General features: G+C 46.4%; 1 protein-coding gene across 5 annotated transcripts in view; it reads right to left on the bottom strand.

The window, feature by feature from the left end:
- Positions 1-21,510, bottom strand: part of PRKCQ (protein kinase C theta) — a 94,215-nt gene that overhangs the window by 9,605 nt on the left and 63,100 nt on the right. For 4 of the 5 annotated variants that reach the window (XM_038741391.1, XM_038741392.1, XM_038741394.1 and 1 more), the window contains 7 exons: positions 20,689-20,798; positions 19,858-19,981; positions 17,752-17,906; positions 14,395-14,568; positions 8,353-8,444; positions 3,540-3,602; positions 912-1,050 (listed from right to left, as the gene is read on the bottom strand). In XM_038741391.1, the coding sequence (XP_038597319.1) occupies positions 912-1,050; positions 3,540-3,602; positions 8,353-8,444; positions 14,395-14,568; positions 17,752-17,906; positions 19,858-19,981; positions 20,689-20,798 (857 nt within the window). Of the gene's footprint in view, positions 1-907; positions 1,051-3,539; positions 3,603-8,352; positions 8,445-14,394; positions 14,569-17,751; positions 17,907-19,857; positions 19,982-20,688; positions 20,799-21,510 lie in introns of all 5 variants that reach the window. The other variant, XM_038741393.1, reaches the window with a different exon arrangement.

Raw genomic sequence — 21,510 nt, 5'->3', positions numbered from 1 at the left:
TCCATCTTTCTTGAATTCATGCTGACCGTGTTTCAGCTTATTCGGGGTAGATACTGAGGTTAGGCTGGCCACATTCCATTTGGTTTCCTACCAGATTCACTTTCTGGTTTACTTTCTCGTTCCTTTTGCCAGCTAATGGCTGCCATTTTCCCAGAGCAAGTGCTGAGCTAACAAACTGCTGAAAGATGACTTTATTAGAAAGAAGGAAAAATGAACATTTCATGTAAGAGTTCATTTACTATAGCCTCCTGAAGACAAAAAAAACCCAACCAAACCCTACCTTTTTTAGGATATTAAATCACCCAATCTCTAATTTTTCTATAATTTCTGAAGAGGGAATAGCAGTTTGGACTGTGCTTTACTCAGGGACCTGCTTTTCTGGCCAGGCATTGAACTCTATAGGTTTAGCTGCCCTTGGACACCTACGCTTTTACGAGCAGAAGAAGCTAAAGCAGGGGTCTCAGCTTCATGGAAAAGATATTTAGTGTGCAATTGCCCCGCTAGGTAGGGTGCTAATGAAAGTGCCGGGGAATGTGCACGTGGAGTGGGATGAAGAAAAAGGAGGGGTAATATATTCTGGTGTGTGGTGGTGGTTGAAGTTAACACACAAGCACACCCCTCGCATACTAATCAATCAGCCAATCAATATTATTTATTCAGTGCCTGTCTACGTAGCAGTGTACTAAGTGCTTGGGAGAGTACAGCAAATTAATAAATTAGTAGACATAATCTTCAACCTCAAGGAGCTCACTCTGCCAGCATAATGTACTCCCATCCCCCAGTTGCTGAGGATGTATGAGGTAAAGGGGGGGGGGGGTTGTGTGTGTGTGTGTGTAGGGGGCTTGCCCCTTCACATGTTGTCCCGCCCCAGTTCTAATTCCAGGCCCTAAGAATTTGTTGGACATACCTACCTCTGGAGCTATGTAGTCAGGGGTTCCACAGAAAGTGCTTGTCTTGGCATCTCCAAACATGTTCTCCTTGCACATCCCAAAATCGGCTATTTTGATATGCCCGTCTTTGTCTAAAAGGACATTGTCTAGTTTCAGGTCTCTGGAAAACAAAAGGAAAAGCAAACCACCTTTAGGCAACAGCAGATGAGACATAGAGGACGATCACTGGGGCCCCGGGGGAGCCCAGGGAGGACCCGGGTTCCGGATCACTGGGGGACAGGATTTGGTCTGAAAGGGCCGACAGCCCAGATCCGGGACCTCTAGATCCCGTGTCTTCAAGTGGGTTGGAGCAGAAGGAGAGGAGTGATGGCAGTAGCCGAGGATGAGGAGGGATGCCCTTTGTTTAGAACAGAGAGGACCAGGCAAGTTTTGTCTTGCCATCTCAGCACTGGCAAGTGGGGACTGGTGTAAGAGCTTCACTTTACTGGGGCTCAGTCTTTGCAGTCCACCTGCAAAATGAGATGCAGGTCCTGGGGCCGTCACCCAAAAGACAAGACATAGCAGGGCTCATTCTTTCTGGAAGACTGTCTGCCAAAGCCCTATGTGGGTCAGTCATCAGTGAGCCTTCCCAGTACTGAACTGGGTTCACATTTATAGCTATAAGCGCTAACCTGCACTATGGGAAATGGCTGCTTTAGGGGTTGGTCCAGTGGCCCGGATTTTCCACTTGCAGCTCTTCCCCAGCTTGGCTCGGCAACCCTGGGCAAGTGCCTTCACCTCTCTTTGCCCCCAGTTTTCATTTGGTGGTGACTGTGCAGGTAATGAGACCGCAGGAAAAATGTAGAAATAATTTGTACGTAGGTAAGGAACCATGTCTACTTGAAATGCAGGGGATATGATCCACAATTATAAAAGGTTTTAAACAGGTATGTGTTTCAGGATGTGCGGAGGTAGAATAAGTTTTAATTTATCAAAATGATTACTACTTTCTTTCTCTCATATACCCGGCAATTCTCTTTTGATGAGTAATCGGAAATTGCAAGTGGCTTATGTAACTACAGTTTTATAATGGTCTTGTGGGATTCATCAGCTTTGTATGTCAGTGGTCCTGGGAGTGGTTTCTAGTCCTGGCTCTGCACTTGTCTGTTGTGTGGCCTTGGGCAAGTCACTTAACTTCTCTGTGCCTCAGTTACCTCATCTGTAAAATGGGGATTAAGACTGCAAGCCCCATGTGAGACAGGGACTGTGCCCAACCTGATTTGCTTGTAACCACGCCAGTGCTTAGTACAGTGCCGGGTACAAAATGCGTAACAAATACCACAATTATTATTATTATTATTACCTCTTCTGTAAAATGGGATTGACTGTGAGCCCCATGTGGGACATGGACTATGTCCAATCTGATTATCGTATCTACCCCAGCGCTTAGAATAGTTCACAGCACATAGTAAGCGCTTAACAAATATGATAAAAGAAAAATAAAGTGTCTACTGAGTGCAAGTTATCCTTGGATCTGCTCTTCTGAATCCCGGGGGACAAATCCCTCCAAATTCCTTGATTTGTTTCCTGTGCCAGTAGCAAGATACTTCTCCAAGGCCCCTACCTGAAGCACTTACATCCCAGAGAAATGGGAGGCCATTGGTGGGGAAAGAGGTTTAACAAAGACTCCCTCTATGCCTTAAGTACCCTTCCCCACATTCCACTCTTGTTGGTCAGAGCTGCCCAGGCTGCTGCTGCTGCAGGGAAGGTATGTGTGCATGTGTATGTGTGGGGAGGGTTGCAAGGACTCTTCATGCTGCACTGCAGAGCTCCTATGGACCACTTAAAAAACCAAAATGGATGAAACTAGAGAGAAAACTCAGGGTACTGGAAGCCCCAGAAACCCTAACAGAAAGAGGAAATCAAAGAAGAATGGTACATAAATCGTGTGGTTAGCTGCCAATGAGAATCCTCTGAGAAGAAACTTCATAAAGCAAAGAAGAGAGAGTTCTGCTACCTCTTCTGGGGTTGGATGAACAGACAAGGCATCTGCAGGACAAATAGGGGTGGGAATGCCTCCAGCCTGCCAGCTCTTGTTACAGTCTCTTTTTCTCAGTGGGCTGGCAGGGGGCAGTCTGTGGTTTTTAAAAAAAATATTATTTGTTAAATGCTTACCATGTGCCAAGCACTGTGCTAAGCACTGGGGTAGATACCAGCTAATCAGGTTGGACTCAGTCCCTGTCCCACATGGGGCTCACATTCTTAATCCCATTTTACAGATGTGAGGTAACCGAGGCACAGAGCGGTTAAGTAACCTTCCCGAGGTCACGCAGCAGACAAGTGGCGAAGCTGGGATTAGAACCCAGGTCCTTTTGACTCCCAGGCCATGCTATTTTCTCCTTGAACTGTGCAAAGCAGGGAGAGGGAAACTATTTGGAAACTGCTTGGGGGGTAGACATAAGCAGAAAAGGGGGAGCTTCCTCCTGGCAAACGGCACCCATTTCCTTTGGCTTTTTACCCAAGTGCTGAGGTCACCCAGCCAGGCCCTGGGCCCAAATCTCCCCATCCAAAACCCAGCTGTTCAACCAGCTGGGTCAGCCATGGCCGAGGGGGTGACTCTTAACCAAAAACCACAACAGCCTCTCAGAAGCAAAAAGAACCAGAACTTACCGGTACACGATTCCTTTAGAATGAAGGAACTGCAAACCACAAATGATTTCGGCAGCATAAAACCTGAAGGAAGGAAACCCAGGGTATTGATACGCTGCCAACATAGATTCTCATTTTTAGCTTTCAAGGGTGGCCAGAGCTCTTGTGCATGTTGGTCTAGAGAAAACTTTCGAATGAAGATGCAGTGGTTTAGGTTAGTGACCGCTTTATGCTCAGAAACACTTGATGAATTGTTCATTCCTTTCAGTATTTACTGGGATTCCATGGGTGCCAAGTAAAGGACACTGCTGATAGAACACCCCCACCTAAGACTGATTCATTCATTCAATCGTATTTATTGAGCGCTTACTGCGTGCAGAGCACTGTACTAAGCGCTTGGGAAATACAAGTTGGATAATGATGGTATTTGTTAAGCACTTACAATGTGCAAAGCACTGTTCTAAGTGCTGGGGGGGATACAAGGTGATCAGGTTGTCCCACGGTGGGCTCACAGTTTTAATCCCCATTTTACAGATGAGGGAACTGAGGCACAGAGAAGTTAAGTGACTTGCCCAAAGTTACACAGCTGACAATTGGCGGAGCTGGGATTTGAACCCATGACCTCTGACTCCAAAGCCCGTGCTCTTTCCACTGAGCCACAGCGAAGAGTATGGAAAGGGAAAAGACTCCGTCTCCACATCAAACAGAAACTCTTTACCATCAGTTTTAAAGCACTTAATCAGCTCACCCCCTCCCACCTCACCTCACCCACCTACTACAGCCCGACTGGCACATTTCACTCCTCTAGTGCCAGCTTACTCACCGAGCCCCAGTCTCATCTTTTTCATCACCAACCCCTTTCCCACGTCCTCCCTCTGGCCTTGAACACTTTCCCTCCATATAGGGTCACTCTCCCCACCTTCACAACCTATTAAGGTCACATCTTTCCCAATTAAGCCCTCTTTTCTCCAAACACCTCTCCCTTCTGCATCGGCTTTGCACTTCGATCTGTACCCTTTAGGTACTCATATTTACCCCACCTTCAGCCTCACAGCATTTAGGTACATATCTGTAGATTATTTATAGTAATGTCCGTCTCCCTCTCAAGACTGTAAGCTTGTTGCGGCAGGGAACGTGTCTCTTGTGTTGTAATTGCCCAAGTGCTAAGTACAGTGCTCTGCACACAGTAGGCACTCAATAAATCCCATCGATTGACTGACTGACTCAAACAGGAAAAGGAAAAAGTGTGAAGTTGCCAGGGAGAAAGAAACCTAACAGAGGAGGAGGGAAGGAAAAAGGGAGGAGGAAGGATGAAAACTCCTTGTGGGTAGGGAATGTACCACTTCTTTATTCTGTATTTCCCAAGCGCCTAGTACATGCAGAGCCCCAAGTGGGTGCTCAGCAAATGCTACTACTGCTACTTAAAGATCTGGGCTGCAACACTTATTTTTGCCCATCTGAGTGGAAGCCAGCAAACTCTACCTCTCTGTCCTCCACAAGGATTGCAACCCCTGGCATCGAACCAGCCCGCATCCCTCAGCAGACTTAGCAGAACGTTGATCCAGCCGTTGGGCTGAGTTTAGCACTTAACGAGGGCCGGAGTGCTGAGGAACCAGGTGCTGAGGCAGCCACTCCCTAGCTGCGGTGACACCACGGTGTTGCTACTCATCTCACAAACTTCTGCTCAGTCATTAGGGCCTCAGCTTCCCCTTTCTAGAGGCAGCTCCTGGAAGCTGAGGCCCTTCCCAAATCTTGCCCCTCGCTGGTGCAGCAGATATCTACGTGCTCCATCTGCCTCAGTAGAAGCAACGTGGCTCAGTGGAAAGAGCACGGGCTTTGGAATCAGAGGTCATGTGTTCAAATCCCAGCTCCACCAACTGTCAGCTCTGTGACTTTGGGCAGGTCACTTAACTTCTCTGTGCCTCAGTTACCACATCTGTTAAATGGGGATTAACACTGTGAGCCCCCCATGGGACAACCTGATCACCTTGTAACCTCCCCAGTGCTTAGAACAGTGCTTTGCATGTAGTAAGCACTTAATAAATGCCATTATTATTATTACTGTTATTGTTCCCCAGAATAAGTCAGCGGAGCCCTTCCGAGAACAGCCATGATAGTCCCATCCTTTCTATCAGCCGATACCTGGCCGACGCGGCCGGCAGAGCCACATCTATTTCTCCGAATTACGGATGGGAGGCAGAGGCTGGGAATGTTGATTGGTACATTCCCTAGGGGTGTGTTTGGATGTCACAGAGGGCAGCCATCATGCTTTCTGCAAGCATCCTGTTGCCAATGTCAGAAATAAAATCCTGGGCTGGAATGACCATTGATCTTACCCCGGATTCACATTGTTTAGATTTCTAGGAGATGATTGGTTGAGGGACTGTGGGCCCCCTGGGACCATATGTCACCAAGCAGAGACCTAGGGGATCTGCTTAATGATTTACTGACAAATGTCCCCCCCTCAACCATACAGAGCAGCTCATCAGAGGTTCTCGCTGCTGCTGGAACTTATCCACAACTCATCCCTTTAATCAAAGACCTTGCCCTTCTCATTTCAGGGCAAACAAGGGAAGTTATTTTCTAGCCAAAACCAGTTTTCTGTGGGTCCAAGAAAAGTGAGCCTGCCCTTGATGTTAGCATGGCAACTGGAAGGTGGGAGATTGCTTCCACACCTGGACAAATCAGAACCCATGGAATCCATCAGGGAAAGTAACCTAGTTTATGCTGTCTTCCTCAATCAATCAATCAAATTTATTGAGTACTTACTGGATGCAAAGTATTGTACTGAGCGCTTGGGAGAATACAACATAAGAGTTGGTATGAGCCCTGCCTGCACTGAGCTCACAGTCCGGAGGCCTTACTTGCTCTGCTCTTCCCTCCCACCCATCCGTGTGGGGAATTTAAAAATCTTATTTCAAATAGGATGAGGGCCTTTTCCAGTTTCCCAATTCCCCCGTTCCATCACCTAACATCTGTTTCCTGCCCTGTCAATCATTCAATCAATATATTTATTGAGGGCCTACTGTGTGCAAAGCACTGTACTCAGTGCTTGGGCGGGTACAGTGTTGACTGAGCATTTACTATGTGCAGAGCACTGTTCCAAGCAAATGACCATATGGAATCCCTGCCCTCATGGAGTGTACAATCCAGCAGGGGAGGAAGACACTTGAATTACAGATAGGAGGAAGTATTGGGCATATAAAATATGTAAATAGTGCTATGGGAGGAGACTGTGAGCCCATTGTTGGGTAGGGACCATCTCTATATGTTGCCAACTTGTACTTCCCAAGTGCTTAGTACAGTGCTCTGCACACAGTAAGTGCTCAATAAATACAATTGAATGAATGAATGAATGAATCTTTAAACTGCCAAACTGAAGTGGCAGTTTGGGAGATTTGAGATATTTCAGGAGAGGCCCTGGGGAGGAGTTAAAAAAACAAAAACAACTGATAATGCTGACAAAAATTGTGGTATTTAAGTGCTTACTATGTAACAAACACTGAATTAAGTTCTGGGGTAGATGCAGTTCAGTCAGTTCGACCACAGTCCTTGTCCCCATGGGGCTGACGTTCTAGAACAGATACTGAATCCCCATTTTGCAACTGAGAAAACTGAGTGGTCACACAGCAGGCAAATGGCAGAGCTGGAATTAGAACTCAGGTCCTCCGACTTCCAGATTCACATCTTTCCTCTAGGCCCCAGTGCTCCCCTAATTGTAATTTCAGAAGGGTTCTGAAAATAGGGAGAGCTGAGGTCTGTCAGAGATGAAGGGGGGAGAGAACTCCCATCAGGGGAAAAAAAGGGTGAGCAAGAAGTTGGTGGTAGGAGAGACGAGGATGAGGCAAGTGAGAAGGTGAGCTTGAGAGGAATGAGGAGTGTGAGCTGAGTTTTACTGGGAGAACAGAATAGATAAGTAGAAAGGAGAAAGGTTACTGAGTACTTTACAATTTGCTTGTACCCACCTCAGCGCTTAGTACAGTGCCTGGCACATAGTAAGCACTCAACAAATATCATAATTATTATCAAGCGCTTAGTACAGTGCTCTGCACTCAGTAAATACGTTGATTGAATGAATGGACTGTAAGCTCACTGTGGGCAGGGAACGTGGTCTAGCAATTATCTTATATTGTAGTCTCCCAAGCACTTACTATAGCATTTTGCACACAGTATGCACTCAATAAATACAAATGATTGAACCCAAAGGTTAGGAGTTCTTGGTTGTGGAGGTGAAGACTGGGAACCCTGGGAGATTTTTGAATAGTGGGGAGATGTGTGCAGAACACTGTTTTAGAAAAATATCTGGCAACAGAGTAAAGTGTGGTCTGGAGAGAGGAGAGCCTGGAGGCAGGGAAATCAGGGAGGAGGCTGATACAACACTCCTCATCTTCCCTCTCATCTTCCTTTAGTACTTTACCTACCTCTGTCCTAGGGTTCTCTGTCCTGATCCCTAATCCAGGGGCAGTTTAGGACTAACAAGGTGAAGTGGATTACCATAACCTCTCCGGCATTACTTGGCCGGGGGGTGGGTTTTAAATTTAGCAACTCTGGGGTTTTCTAAAACATTAAGTGCCTGGGATAAAAGAGCTGAAGTACTGAATAAAATAAAATGTAGTCCTGTGTTTCTGGAGATGTATTCCCCTTTCCATCCCCGCACACAAAACAGGCTTAGAGTGCCCAGAGAAATGCCCAACTGTGAAGCATGGGTATGGTGGTGGCTCTTGCTGAGCAAGAAAAACAGGACGTCTGAACAAGTGTAGGCACCCGGTAGACACACAAGAGATATTAACAGCAGCAACAGTGTCAAAGGCCAAACATATCATGGGGCTCTTACGTAGCTCTGACAAGCTCAAACTTGTGGCAGCTCTGGATGTGGTACATTAGGTCTCCTCCGTTGAGGTACTCCATTACAAAAAAGAGGTTTTCCTAGAGGGAAACAAAACAGTTTTAGTCTTTTTCCTCTACAAGGAAGGGATTCCCTTTAGAAGGGCAGAATGACCCCTTTCTTTCCCCTTCCTCTGCCAAAGGAACCCAAAAGCTGTTGGCTTAGAGGGTTGGGACTGGAGACCGTTTGCCAGCCACCCTTGGTCATACCAGTGCCCAGATTGATCACTGTAGCTCAGCAGCATGATGCACTTCCTGATGAAGACAAACAGGATTTTCAGGTTCAGGACCTCTGGAGACTTGAGTGGGTGGGCCCGGCCTGGCCCCAGAGGCCACGATTCCCTTTCAGGCAGGTTGCCCCAGGACTCAGTGAGTTATTTCACTCTTGGAGTTCACTTTCCAAGGGCTGACCAGGGTCCCCCAAGCAGTTGCCTGGAGGTCAGCCTGAAAGGGGACACCCAGCTTTGCTAATTGCATTTGGGAAGAGGTAAAGGAGGCAACAGCTCCTCCACTCTTTCCTCCCTGTCTCTCCCCCTGCCCCCCTCCCCCAACTCTCCAAACCCACACACCTTGTGTCTTCCAGTTGGAGAAGATGGAAAGTCAGAGCAGGGGTGGTGATGTGGGGCCTGGTTACTTGCCTGGCCTGTCAAAGCGCAAGTGCCAGCCTTGGCTCTCATATCTGCTCTAAGATTTCCTTCATATCCCAGCCCAAAGGGAAGGCATCAGTGTCGTTCCAAAGCAGAGTTAACCAGCATTCCCGGGCCATACTGGGACAGGTCAGTTCCCAGTAGCCCCTGTGCTGCTGCTAAGCCAAAGATGGCATCATCTGCCAGGCTCCAGCCCCTGCAGTTCCCTGTCCCTCTTCATGTCCTTGGCCAGCCACCCTCCACTCTGAACTCTGACCCTTTCCAAACTGCACGAGTGGGAGTTGCCTTCAGTGGCTTCTTAGGAGACAGAGCACACCTATAGTGGTTAACATCTCCTTCCCCAGAGGTGGCTGCCTCCCCCAGCCCATTTCACAGTAGCGTAGTCCCTTCCTAGGGGCAGTAGTGGAGACAGCTTTAAAATGAACTTTCTAATACAACTCATAACTCAGATGACTCATGGTCCTCAAGGTGTGTTGGCTGAATATTATAATAATAATATCAAGTGCCTACTCTGTGTCCAGCATTGCACTAAGCACTGGGGTTCATACAAGACAATCAGGTTGGACACAGTCCCTGTCCCACATGGGGCTCACAGGCTAACTAGGCGAGAGTAGGATTGAAGGCTCATTTTACAGATGAGGAAACTGAGGTACAGAAAAGTCAAATGACTCACCCAAGGTCCCACAGCAGGCAAGTGCCGGAGCCGGGATTAGAACCCAGGTCCCCTGACTCACAGGCCTGTGCTCTTCCACAAGGCTCTGCTGCTTCTCAATCTTGCTATAGTCTACTCGCTTTGCTAATGACACCATAAACATACTGTTTTACTGCTTTAGCTTTCAGTTTCCACTCCATAAGTGAGGTCATTTTTAGCTTCCATGTGACAGTCCAATTACATTAGGCCCTCTGGAAGAGATAAATGGCTGAACTACAATCAAATACCTTTGCCTGACAAGAAAGCTTGTGATGCACTATTTAATACCATTCGCTTGAATATTAAATGACTTCCCAATTTACAAAGTACAGCCTCTGAAAGAGTCAGTAGCCACAGTGAAGAACCTTCACTGTGTCTCACACTCTGAATTTAACAGGTCATTCTGGGTACCTAATGGATGGGAACCACTGCTTGCTCACTGGTATTTCAGTGGTGGAAGCACTATGGCTCTTATAACCCTAGCACACAGCCCTGGTAAAAATGCTGGAAAAAGCAGGGTTTTCTACCCAGACATAGTGTTGAGATTACAGATAATCCAGTGGATCTATGAGGAGAAATTATAATTCTGAAGATTATAGTACTTCAATCTTGAAGTGCAGAAACAGTTGTTAGTATTCTCCAGGTGCTTTTTAAGGGCTGCTGTCTTTCCTTTCAACAAATTCTAGGAATTTCACATCTGGTGAGCACAAATTTTTCTGAATATTTTCTTTTTCTGTCTTTTTTGCTGATGTATAACAAAATCCTGTTAGGGGGCCCGTGCCAGACATTTTTCTTGGGAAAAAGGTAGAGGAGAACAGGATTTTCCACATAGGTATCCTAATACCCGGAACTATGGCAGTTATCCAAGAACCAAAAAGAAAAGCAGCTTTGCCTTCTTTGAAGAACAAATATGAGATATGCTGATTTCAGCAATTTCTCAGTCCAGATCCTTTTAATTAGTGTGCTATTGTTTGAACAACAACAACAATAAATGGCTTGTGGATGATGGAGTGGAAATGGTCTATCAGGATGAGTGATGTTGATTCAGGCCGTCATCTAATGCATGAGCTCCGAAGTGGTAACAAACACTTTGGGGTTTAAGGTGGTGGGATGCCTCTCACTCTGACAGAACATCAACATGACAGTTATCTGTGGTGAAGGAAACACCAACAGCTCCTGCTAATTGTTGTCTAGATCCCCGTCTTGTTGTGAGATGCTAAGTTGTGGACACACCGGAGAGAGGAGAAAATTGCACTAAGAACATTTCCTAGTCGAAACTGTGCAAGTGTACGTCATTCTGGGAGGTAGGAAATCTAGCTCCATAAATAACATTTCCAGCAGCAGCACTTTTGAATCCTCAGAGCAGTGTATACCTAAATGCTTAGATCCAAAGGAACATAAAAATAAAATACCCATGTGAACCCACATAAAATTACTATGCATATTTATACACATTCACTTAAGAAAAAAACTACCTACTTATCTGCCTGCTATCTCTGTTACTCATAAGTGCAATACTTCCTGAATGGGAAGCTATGTGGCTAAGTAATAGAGGGGTGGGAGAGGCAGAACAGACTTGTTTGGGCCAAAATTGCAATGCTAGATGCAAATTCTAGTTCCCTAATTCTCCCGAGGATACTCGGGAGGGCTCAGTCTGCCTGGCGTTTCTATGTAGGAGCATAAAATACATCTATAAAAGCTAGGGAGACGTGCATATTCAGAGGTCATTGTGGGCTGTTGTGTGATGATACATGAGTCACTTCCTTAATGTTCTTGTTCAGAGTTTATCCAGTTGTCTGAACATCCTTTACAAGTCTGCTTAGAGTACAAGCTTCTAGATGACCAGGACTAGTCTGTTTAACATGTGTCTAGCTGGGAGCTGAGGGCAGAGAGAAGCTGGGAAAAGAGGGGTTTTTTTGATGATGATGGTAACCACAGATTTTAACTCCCAAGTCTTTTCAAGGAAGAATAGGACATGGTGCAGATTCAGTATACAGGGCATCAGCTGTAAAGTAGCAACCCACCCTCCATCCGCAAAGAAATACAGGGGAAGGCGGGATTGAAAATTACCCCGTGATGGTAGTAGAGTGACTTTGCTGTTTTCTCACTAGGATGATTAAATCTCTCCTTAATAAAAACATGAGAAAAAAGGGAGTACTGAAAATTAGGAAGTAATGAAGACCTCATCAACACAGCTGTCCAAATAGAAAGCAGAGAAGTGAAGCCGTTGCCAAATGGGAGCCTATGTAAAGCTACCAGGCGTGGATGAATGGGTGACAACCTGTACTAAGGGAATTAGTTAATGATTTTACTGAACCTCTCACAGTTCTTTCTGAAAATTCAGGAAGACGTTGGAAAGCACCAGTCAACTGGGAAAAAGCAAATGCCACCCGGGTGCTAAGAGAAAGGGGTCGGGGAGGAGAAGATGGGTGGGAGAAAATAGTCTGAGTAATTATTGGCTCAATGAGTCAGACCTCAACATCTTAGACAATGATGGCAGATGATCAACTCGATTACCTGCACCAGTGGAGGGGAGAAATGGCCTGACAATGCAAAGCAACAGATAATACCAACAAGACACAAAGCTTGGGCTCCATCTGGGGCAAAGAGGGGGCGGCTCTGGGGAAATGGAGCTTGGAGCCCACTTCAGGGGAATGTGGGTGCCCTAATGTGGTAGAAGTTCAGAGGGAAGATTGAAAACAATTTAAGAATCTGCCATGACAATTCCAAAGAGGGATAGATCATGGATAAGTGAGGGTCATCTGTTAATATAAAGAGGAAAAAAAATCTCTTGGCAGTGAGAAAAGAATGAAATATTGGTACCATGAAAGAAATCTGGAGGTCCTTTTGCCAACTGTAAGGCAACCCAGTGACATCACAAGGACACACAATATGAAGGGCTTTGGCAGAAGTGCACAGAACCTATAGAGTTGCTGAGTTTCTCACCAGGGGACTCCTGGTCCCTCCATTGCTCCAGACCTGTCCATTCATTCAATCACATTTATTGAGCGCTTACTGTGTGCATAGTATTGTACTAATTGCCTTCCCTCCCTGTTTTCTGTGAACACTGGCACCTATTCTGGGCCCCAGAAATCAGCAGCGAGAGCCAGAGAAGGGAGGCCAGCATTTAAAAATAAAAGTACCGGACACAGATGTGTCCAGTGTTGTACCAGTGTCCGTCAGGGAACAACCCAGCCAAAAACCAGACTGTCCGGTATATAACCAGACGAATGAGCATCTTAAATCCTGCTGTCTTCAACAGCTCTCCCACTCATTTGCTTACTTGAAAAAATATTCTTGAGCTTTCATTTAAAGGCAGACATTTTGATTTTCCCACCACCCTCTACTTGAGACCACCCATCACTCAACTTGCTATCACCAACCACTGAGAAACTGAGGTGGGAGAGACCTTCTGTTCCTTCTGTTTTCCATATTTCTCAGTGGGCACCGAGCTACTACAGGTGACCCTGCAATGTTGAAGAGAGATGGATGGAAGGGTGAACAGACAGGCAGGTTTTCAGGTAGGGAGGCAGGTAGGCAAGATGAAATGGGTCCTAATTAGGTTGGTTAGAGCCAAAGCTACAATGTGGTTATGAGTGCCAACTCTTTAGAATCCCATGCCTTTCTGAAGGAAGAAAGCAGAGCTCAGAAATTACTCAGGGAAATTGGGAAGTTTCCATGCATAAGATTTGCATGTTTCCATGGTCAATTTATGTTTGCCACAGTTCTTGTGTCTTTGCTTTCTAGAAGATTGCTTAAGCAGATTTATCGAGAACAATTTATATTTCTCATGAAGATTCACACTACGGTTTGGCCACATTATCTCTGTTTACATTAGAAACTCACTGTCATGCCTACCTGAGAAAGCACAGGCCAAAGTCCTGCACAAGAGTAGCAAAGGGCAGCAGTGATGGAGTTGGAACAATGAATAGTAACTCATCTGGCCCCCTGAGGTTCTCAAGGAGATCGCCTCCTGACTCACGGAGGAGAGTAAAGGCTTGGTCCATCTCTGAGAGTTCCTCTGTTCAATAGCCCCAAGCGAGAAGGGAAAGAGCATAGGCCTGGGAAAACAAGGGCCTGGGTTCTAATTCCAGATCTGCTACTTTCATTCATTCATTCAGTTGTATTTATTGAGTGCTTACTGTGTGCAGAGCACTGTACTAAGTGCTTGAGAAGTACAAGTTGGCAACATATAGAGATGGTCCCTGCCCAACAACGGGCTCACAGTCTAGAAGGGGGAGACAGACAACAAAACAAAACATGTGGACAGGTGTCAAATCATCAGAATAAATAGAAATAAAGCTAGATGCACATCATTAACAAAATAAATAGAATAGTAAATATGTACAAGTAAAATAGAGTAATAAATCTGTACAAATATATATACAGGTGCTGTGGGGAGGGGAAAGAGGTAGGGTGGGGAGGATGGGGCCTGCTGTGTGACCTGGGGCAAGTCATTTAACTTACCTGTACCTCCATTTCCTCATCTGTAATATGGGGTTTGAATCCTCCTCCCTCTGACTTAAATACTGTGAGCCCCATGTGAGACAGGGATTGTATCAGACCTGATTATCTTGTAGCTAACCCAATGCTTAGTCCGGTGGTTGGAATATAGTAAGCGCTTAACAGAGCGTGGGCTGGAGGGATGCAGTACCTTGGTTTGGAATGTGCAGTACAGGTGGGTCAAGAAGGGATGCTCCCAAGCCAGGGAGAGGACTCGCTTCTCCACCATCGTACACTCAACATCATCATCCATCAGAACCACATCTTTCTTCAGGGCTTTCACGGCAAAGAACTGGTTGCTTTTCTTCAGCTCTGCCAGGAACACCTGGAAGGGAGGAAGGAAAGAAGAGGCCTTTTCAGAGACGGAAACAAGATGAATAAGCAAGAAGGAATTCCCTTCTGCTTCCCCCTTCCACTTAGTTTTGCTCATTTGCTTAAGTTCTTCTCTGGCATTTACATGCCACATGTTGACCCTTTTTAAAATGGATTCCATTGTTTTGATTACAGAATCAAAAGCAATGGGAGGGAGGGCAGGATGTTGATCCTACCCCCTCCCAACCACTCTCCCAAGAGTAGGAAGGGAAAAGAGCACAGGCGGGGCATCTGAAAACTTGGGTTCTGGACCCAAGTCTGCTACTGGTCTGCGTGTGACCTGGGGAAGTCACTTAACCTCTCTGGCCCTCAGTTTCTTCAATAAAATGGGGAGGAGATTCCCACATCCTCATAAAACTGTGAGCTCTGAGTGGAACTGCTGTACTGAGTGCTTGGGAGAGTACAATACAACAAAATTGGGAGACACATTCCCTCCCCTCAACAAGCTTACAGTCTAGAAGGGGAGATAGACATTAATAGAAACAATTTATGGATATATGCATAAGGGCTATGGGATTGATGGTGGGGTGACTATCAAGGGCCCAAAGTGTACAGATCCTAGTGCATAGATGATGCAGAAGGGAGAGGCAGCCAGGGTAGAGAGGGCTTGATTGAGGAAGGCCTCACAATATTTACACAACAGGGGTTGTGGCTTTAACCTAGCATCTTTTTTGTTGTTTTTAATGGCATTTGTTAAGCACTTACTACTTTCCAGGCACCACACTAAGCACCGGGGTGGATACAAAATAATCAGGTTGGACATAGTCCAGGTCCCATACTGGGGCTCACAGCTTTAACCCCCAATTTACAGGTGAAATAACTGAGGCCAAGAGAAGTTAAATTACATCCCCAACTGACAAGTGGCAGAACTAGGAATAGAACCCAGGTTCTCTGACTTCAAGGCCCACGCTCTAGCCACCAAGCCACGCTGCTTCACCTTCTTATTCACCGTCTTCAAACTGGGGAGAATCAAGTGGGTAGAAAGGAAAAGAAAGAACATCTTATCACCCATTAAAAGACCTCTTGCGGTAATCATTTCCTTCAGTAAAACATTGCAAAACCGGCTATAAGCCAAGAAGCTGAAAAGGCAGTTTCCAACTGCATAATGCGCATTGAGTTTCTGGGAGCCTGTTATAACTGCACATTCATCGATGCTAAATAACAACGAGGAGTGGCTCTAGGATTGTCTGCTACACCCAAATCAACGCTGAATGAGTTTGCTGTGGTTAATACTATTGCCGAGAAGGCCTAAAAGTATCAATGACGATCAGCTACAGTATGCTCCGCAAAGCAGAATTTCCTGAAGGCTGTGGATTGCTTTATATTACCAAACTCAGAGCGTTCTGCAGCCCTGACTGACCCCTGCTGACTTCTTCTTACCTGATTTACTTTGCAATCCCTCTTGGTAAATGCTCCTGTTAAAGCCAGGCAACAGCAAGCAGGTGACCTGTTCCCACCCTAACAAATGAATTGGGTTTTCTCCACTCTGTTTACCTATTGTCCACTAAGATTTTCCCAGGGGTCAAACCCAGGCCCGTGAAAGCACAAGGGAGGCCATGAGTGTCTTAGTACAGTGCTCTGCACACAGTAAGCGCTCAATAAATATGATTGATTGATTGATTGATTTGGTGGATTTGCAAAGTTATGCTATCTATTAACTAGTTACTATGTGTCAAGCCCTGGGCTAAGAACTGGTTTATTTACAGGACAATCAGATCAGTTCCTGCCCCACCCAGGACCACAACCTAGGAGGGAGGGAGAAGTACAGTTTTACCCACAATTTAAATATGTGAAAATTGAGGTATAGAGAGGTTAGGTGACTTGTTCAAGGTCACACAGCTGGACAGAGGCAGAGCTAGGACTTGTAGAACCCAGGGTGCCCTGACTCCCGGTTCCATCACTCAGATTCTGGATAGCTATGTATGGCAGAGTTGGGCAGACACTTGGGTACTTGAGAGGCGTTCTGGGAAAGGCACAGATGAGCAGCCTCTGGGCCAGAGCAAATGGTAGAGATTGAAAGTGTGTATTTTTATTCGGCTTATTTGTAAAAATCATTCTCAGGAGTTGGCGACCCTGACTGGGAATCCCAGGATGCCCCTCCCAAAGTGATCTATGCTGTTGCTGCAGTTCCTCCTTCTTCCTTCTCTCCCACCCCCCATGAAAATAGAGAGGGTACTTCCCTTAGGAAATACCTCAATCAATCAATCATCTCTTTAGAGTACTTACTATGTACAGAGCACTGTACTAGGCAGTTGGGAGAGTACAATACAGAATAATAATAATAATGGCATTTATTAAGTGCTTACTATGTGCAAAGCTGAAGAATCTGCAGATACGTTCTAAGTGCTGAAGTGCTGAAGAATCTGCAGATACGTTCCCTGCCCATAATGAACTTACAGCCTAGAGGAAATATACCTGAGAAGTAGGCCTAGTGGAAAGAGCACAGGCCTAGGAGTCAGAGGACCTGGGTTCTAATTTCAGTTCCACCATTTGCCTGCTGTGTCACCTTGGGCAAGTAATGATAATAATAATAATTGTGGTACTTGTAAAGCGCTTGCTATGTGATAAGCGCTGGGGTAGATACAAGCAAATCGGGTTGGACACAGTCCCTGTCCTATGTGAGGCTCACAAGTCTCAATCCCCATTTTACAGATGAGGGAACTGAGTCACAGACTAGTCACTTCCCTTTCTTTGTGCATCAGTTCCCTCAACTGCAAAATGGGGATTTAATACCTGCACTCCCTCCTACTTAAGATTGTAACCCAGTGTGGGATCTGATTATCTTCTATCTACCCCAACGCTTCCTACAATGCTTGGCGCATCGTAAGCCCTTAACCAGTCCCACAATTATTTTTAAATATGGCTTCAGCTGCAGACTTGCAGGATTAGGTGTGAGCCACTGGGTATGGGTGTGGCCCTAAACCTGAAAGCTTTATGCATCGACAAGACCCTTGGTTCTGCCTCTACCCATCAACCAATCAATAGTATTTATTGTGAGTTTTACTCTGTGCAGAGCACTGTTTTGAGTGCCTGGGAGAGGAGAATAGAGTTAGTAGACATACTCCCTGCCCTCAAGGAGTATGCTCCCATATTACCTGGATTTACAGAGACAAACTCATTTGTTCTGGAGTCTTACCTTGCCAAAACTTCCTTTCCCCAGCATTTTATGCAAAACAAAATCATCAATGGTGAATTTCATCTGGAGGGATGCTATGTCCGATTCAGGTTCGGGTGCTATCTCTGGACTCATCACCTCTTCTGCTGGCAACTCCCATGAGATGCCCTGGGGCTCTGAAATGTGTAAGCCAGTCATTGCCACAGACATTTGGAAATAGAGCAGTTTTTCAGTCATCAATCCATCAATGGTATTTATTGAGTGCTTACTGTGTGCAGAGCATTGTACTAAGTACTTGGGAGAGTACAACAGAATTAGCAGACACATTCCCTTGCCCATAACGAAACAAACTTACAGTCTAGAGGGGAGACAAAGTAGTCATCCAGTTTTCCACTTGCCTTCCTACTGGGAAGCCTCAGCTATGGGAGAAGAATGATGGGAAGAAGGGAGGGAGGGAATGAAGCTAAGTCTAAAAGAAATCAGGCTTCAGCCAAGAATTTTAACAAAAATTGAATATACGATCTCTGCTACCGATTGAGTGATACAACTGAGGCTACCTGCCACGGCTAGGAATGACATTTTGGAGAAAATCCTGACCATTTCTCCTGAGATTCTTTAGTATGGAAGGTGCTGCTTCTATTTCCCTTGAGAACCCCTTTTCTTTCTTTCATTCAATTCATTCAATCATATTTATTGAGCACTTACTATGTGCAGAGCACTGTACTAAGAGCTTGGAAAGTACAATTTGGCAACAGATAGAGACAGTCCCTACCCAACAGTGGGCTCACAGTCTAGAGTGGGGAGACAGAAGATGGCTTCTGCATTTGGAAAGTTCTCCCTTTTGTCCTACCTAAATCTCTCCTGCTGCAAGTTAAGTCCATTTCCTCCTGTTGGCTCATTGGTGGAAATGAGAAACAGCTGTTAGCCTTCCTCCACTGTGTACTGGAGCCTGGTTTTGGATCACCCTCCCTCCTGCCCAGAGGAAGGTCCTAGGCAGGGAGGCAGCCCCTAGGGATGGCTATAGGTCCCCTGAGACCATCCCAGGCCCAAACTGGACCCTCGTTGGGGTCCCCATTTATCCACAAGTCACCCTGAGGTTGGGAAAGATTTCCCTGATCCAGGCCCCAGATGGAAAATCCCTGGTGCCAGCAAAGTGGCATCCTAGGGTCAGTTATCTGGAAATCACTGAGGCTCCAGAGACCTCCATAAAATGACCCCGAGTTCCAAGCAGAGGCACCAACTTTCCTTCCATTTGGAGTTCCCAAGGGAAGGGGAGCTGGGGACTTGGAGGGAACAAGCTTTGAAGAGCTAAAAGACCAGGAAACCACCATTTTGGGTCATTTGAGATGTGACTGGACACTCTCGGATATCTAATCAGAGAAGCAGCATGACCTAATGGAAAAAGCCACAGTCCTGGGAGTCAGAGGACCTGGGTTCTAGACCCAGTTCTGCCACTTGCCTGCTAAGTAAGCTTGGTCAAGTCACTGCACTTCTTTGTGCCTCAGTTTCCTCATCTGTAAAATAGGATTCAATGTGGGTCCTCCTACCTCCTTAGCTTGTGAGCCCCAGATGGGGCAGGGACTGTGCCTGACTTCGTGATCTTGTATCTACTCCAGTGCTTAGTACAGCACTTGGCACATAATAATAATAATAGTATTTGTTAACCATTTACTAAGATTATTACTATTTTGCTTCAGTAATAATAATAATAATGGCATTTATTAAGCGCTTACTATGTGCAAAGCACTGTTCTAAGCACTGGGGAGGTTACAAGGAGATCAGGTTGTCCCACGGGGGGCTCACAGTCTTAATCCCCATTTTACAGATGAGGGAACTGAGGCACAGAGAAGTGAAGTGACTTGCCCAAAGTCACACAGCTGACAATTGGCAGAGCAGGGATTCGAACCCATGACCCCTGACTCCAAAGCCCATGCTCTTTCCACTGAGCCAAGTTGCTTCTCTAAGCAGTACTTCAGTACTGGAATGAGTGAGGCTGGCAGTCCAATTCAAAAAGCTGCGGGAGCCACCAACCCCGTCGCCCAGTGGAGTTGGCCCCCGAGGACGGTGCTCAGTGCCCTGGGCAAGGCCCTTGGTGACTACAGCCAGGACACCTGTCAGAATAGCTACCTTTTTTCCCCACAGTGGGGATCGGTAAAGGCGGCAGCGTCATCCCTGGCTTTGTAGGATTGGTGAGTCCGATCTCGACCGGGCCTTCTCTGAAGATATGTTCAGTGTCCCGTAAGGAGCGAGCCTAGGTCACAAACAAAGAGTTGATCTCCCCGGCCATGCCCAACCCAGCTTGGTCTCCCCAGCTAGGCTTGATGAGCGTCCAAGTGTTGAGGGAGAAACTGTGGGGGAAGACTGGGACTTGGCTTCTTCCATTTTCCCAGCTACCTCCTCTGACTTTCCAAACCCCCGTCCACCCACCTGCTGCAGGGACCTTGCCAGGTCCAGTGGCTGGCTGCTCGCACTTAGGTTGGATCGGGGGGGTGGGTACACTCTGCTTGGCTGGTGCCCCTTTTGGGCGCACCCTTAATTCAATTTGGTATCTGGGGTTTGGAGACAGCACGTTTTACCGCATTCGAGCCCCAGGTGAGAATCGAGGCATTGCATTCAGTCTGGCTGCAACCTGCCCAGACCAGATCATCCCTAAAACTGAAATCCTCCAAGGCTGCAGAAAGCAGAGTCGATCAGGATCTCAGGGTCGTAGAGGTCCTGGCAGAATCCCCTAGAACCTTTTCCTCAGGAAGATCATTCCATTTTAATAGTATCCTTTTGGGCGGGATTCTGGCAGTTCACCATATCTTGGGAAACCTGTAGGGACCCTCACAGTGACCTGCCGAGGACATTGCATCGGGCTAAGAGGGTATCATGGGTGGTCCCTGCAAAACCCACACCAGATATTGGCCCTCTGGGAGAAGGAAACCCCTGTGGTCATTTGACAAAGGCTTGGCTTACCTGCTGTGTGCTTTCAATCATCGCTAGCGCCTCGGCCATGAGCTTCTGGTTGACCCCGCAGAGGTTTGCCACTTTCTTCTGGCACTTGTGATGCACGTTCATGCCGCAGGCTGGGAAGCGGAAAGCAACAGAGAATTACGTGAGGGTTACAAGTGGCCACACCCTCACACCCTCCCTTCTGCCTGAAACTCCCTTTCTATTCACATCTGGCAGACCACTTCTTTTCCCATCTTCAAGACACTCCTGCAATCACATTTCTTTCAGGAAGTCTTCTCTGATTAATCTATCGTCTCCCCCACCTCCTGCGACTTCAGCACATCCACTTCACCTTCAGGGAGGTGGGGAGGTATTCTTATTCTTATTATCATTATTATTATTATTATATGTTATTTAAGGTTTACTTAGGTGCCAAGCATTGTCCTAAACACTTGGATCCTAGAGAGAATAATCAGGTAGGACACAGTCCCCATCACACAAGGGACTCACAATCTAAAAGTACCTCGAAAGCTACATCTTTAAAAATGGCTTTGTTCTGCCCTGGACTTAGAGCCATTGCTCTCAATGGATATGAGTGTTTATTAATCTTCCAATAGGCCTTGTAAATGGGTACATTTCTACCACCCCACATAATTATCCCCAGCTAAAGAAGCAGCTGAAGTTCGGGCTTTTTCATCCGCATGTTTTTACAGGGTGGCTTCCTGGGTGAGTGAACAGGTGGGTTTGAACTGGTCCCGTTGAATTTTACTGCACCCTGAGCATGGTGCCATAGTGGAGTACAAGAGAGTCAAGAAAATGGTTGCTGGCAGGCTTACCAGAAGAATA

The sequence above is a fragment of the Tachyglossus aculeatus genome (genome assembly GCF_015852505.1).
Source record: "Tachyglossus aculeatus isolate mTacAcu1 chromosome 12 unlocalized genomic scaffold, mTacAcu1.pri SUPER_6_unloc_1, whole genome shotgun sequence".
In the NCBI taxonomy this organism is placed as follows: domain Eukaryota; kingdom Metazoa; phylum Chordata; class Mammalia; order Monotremata; family Tachyglossidae; genus Tachyglossus; species Tachyglossus aculeatus.
This window is presented reverse-complemented; position numbering and strand designations above follow the sequence as displayed.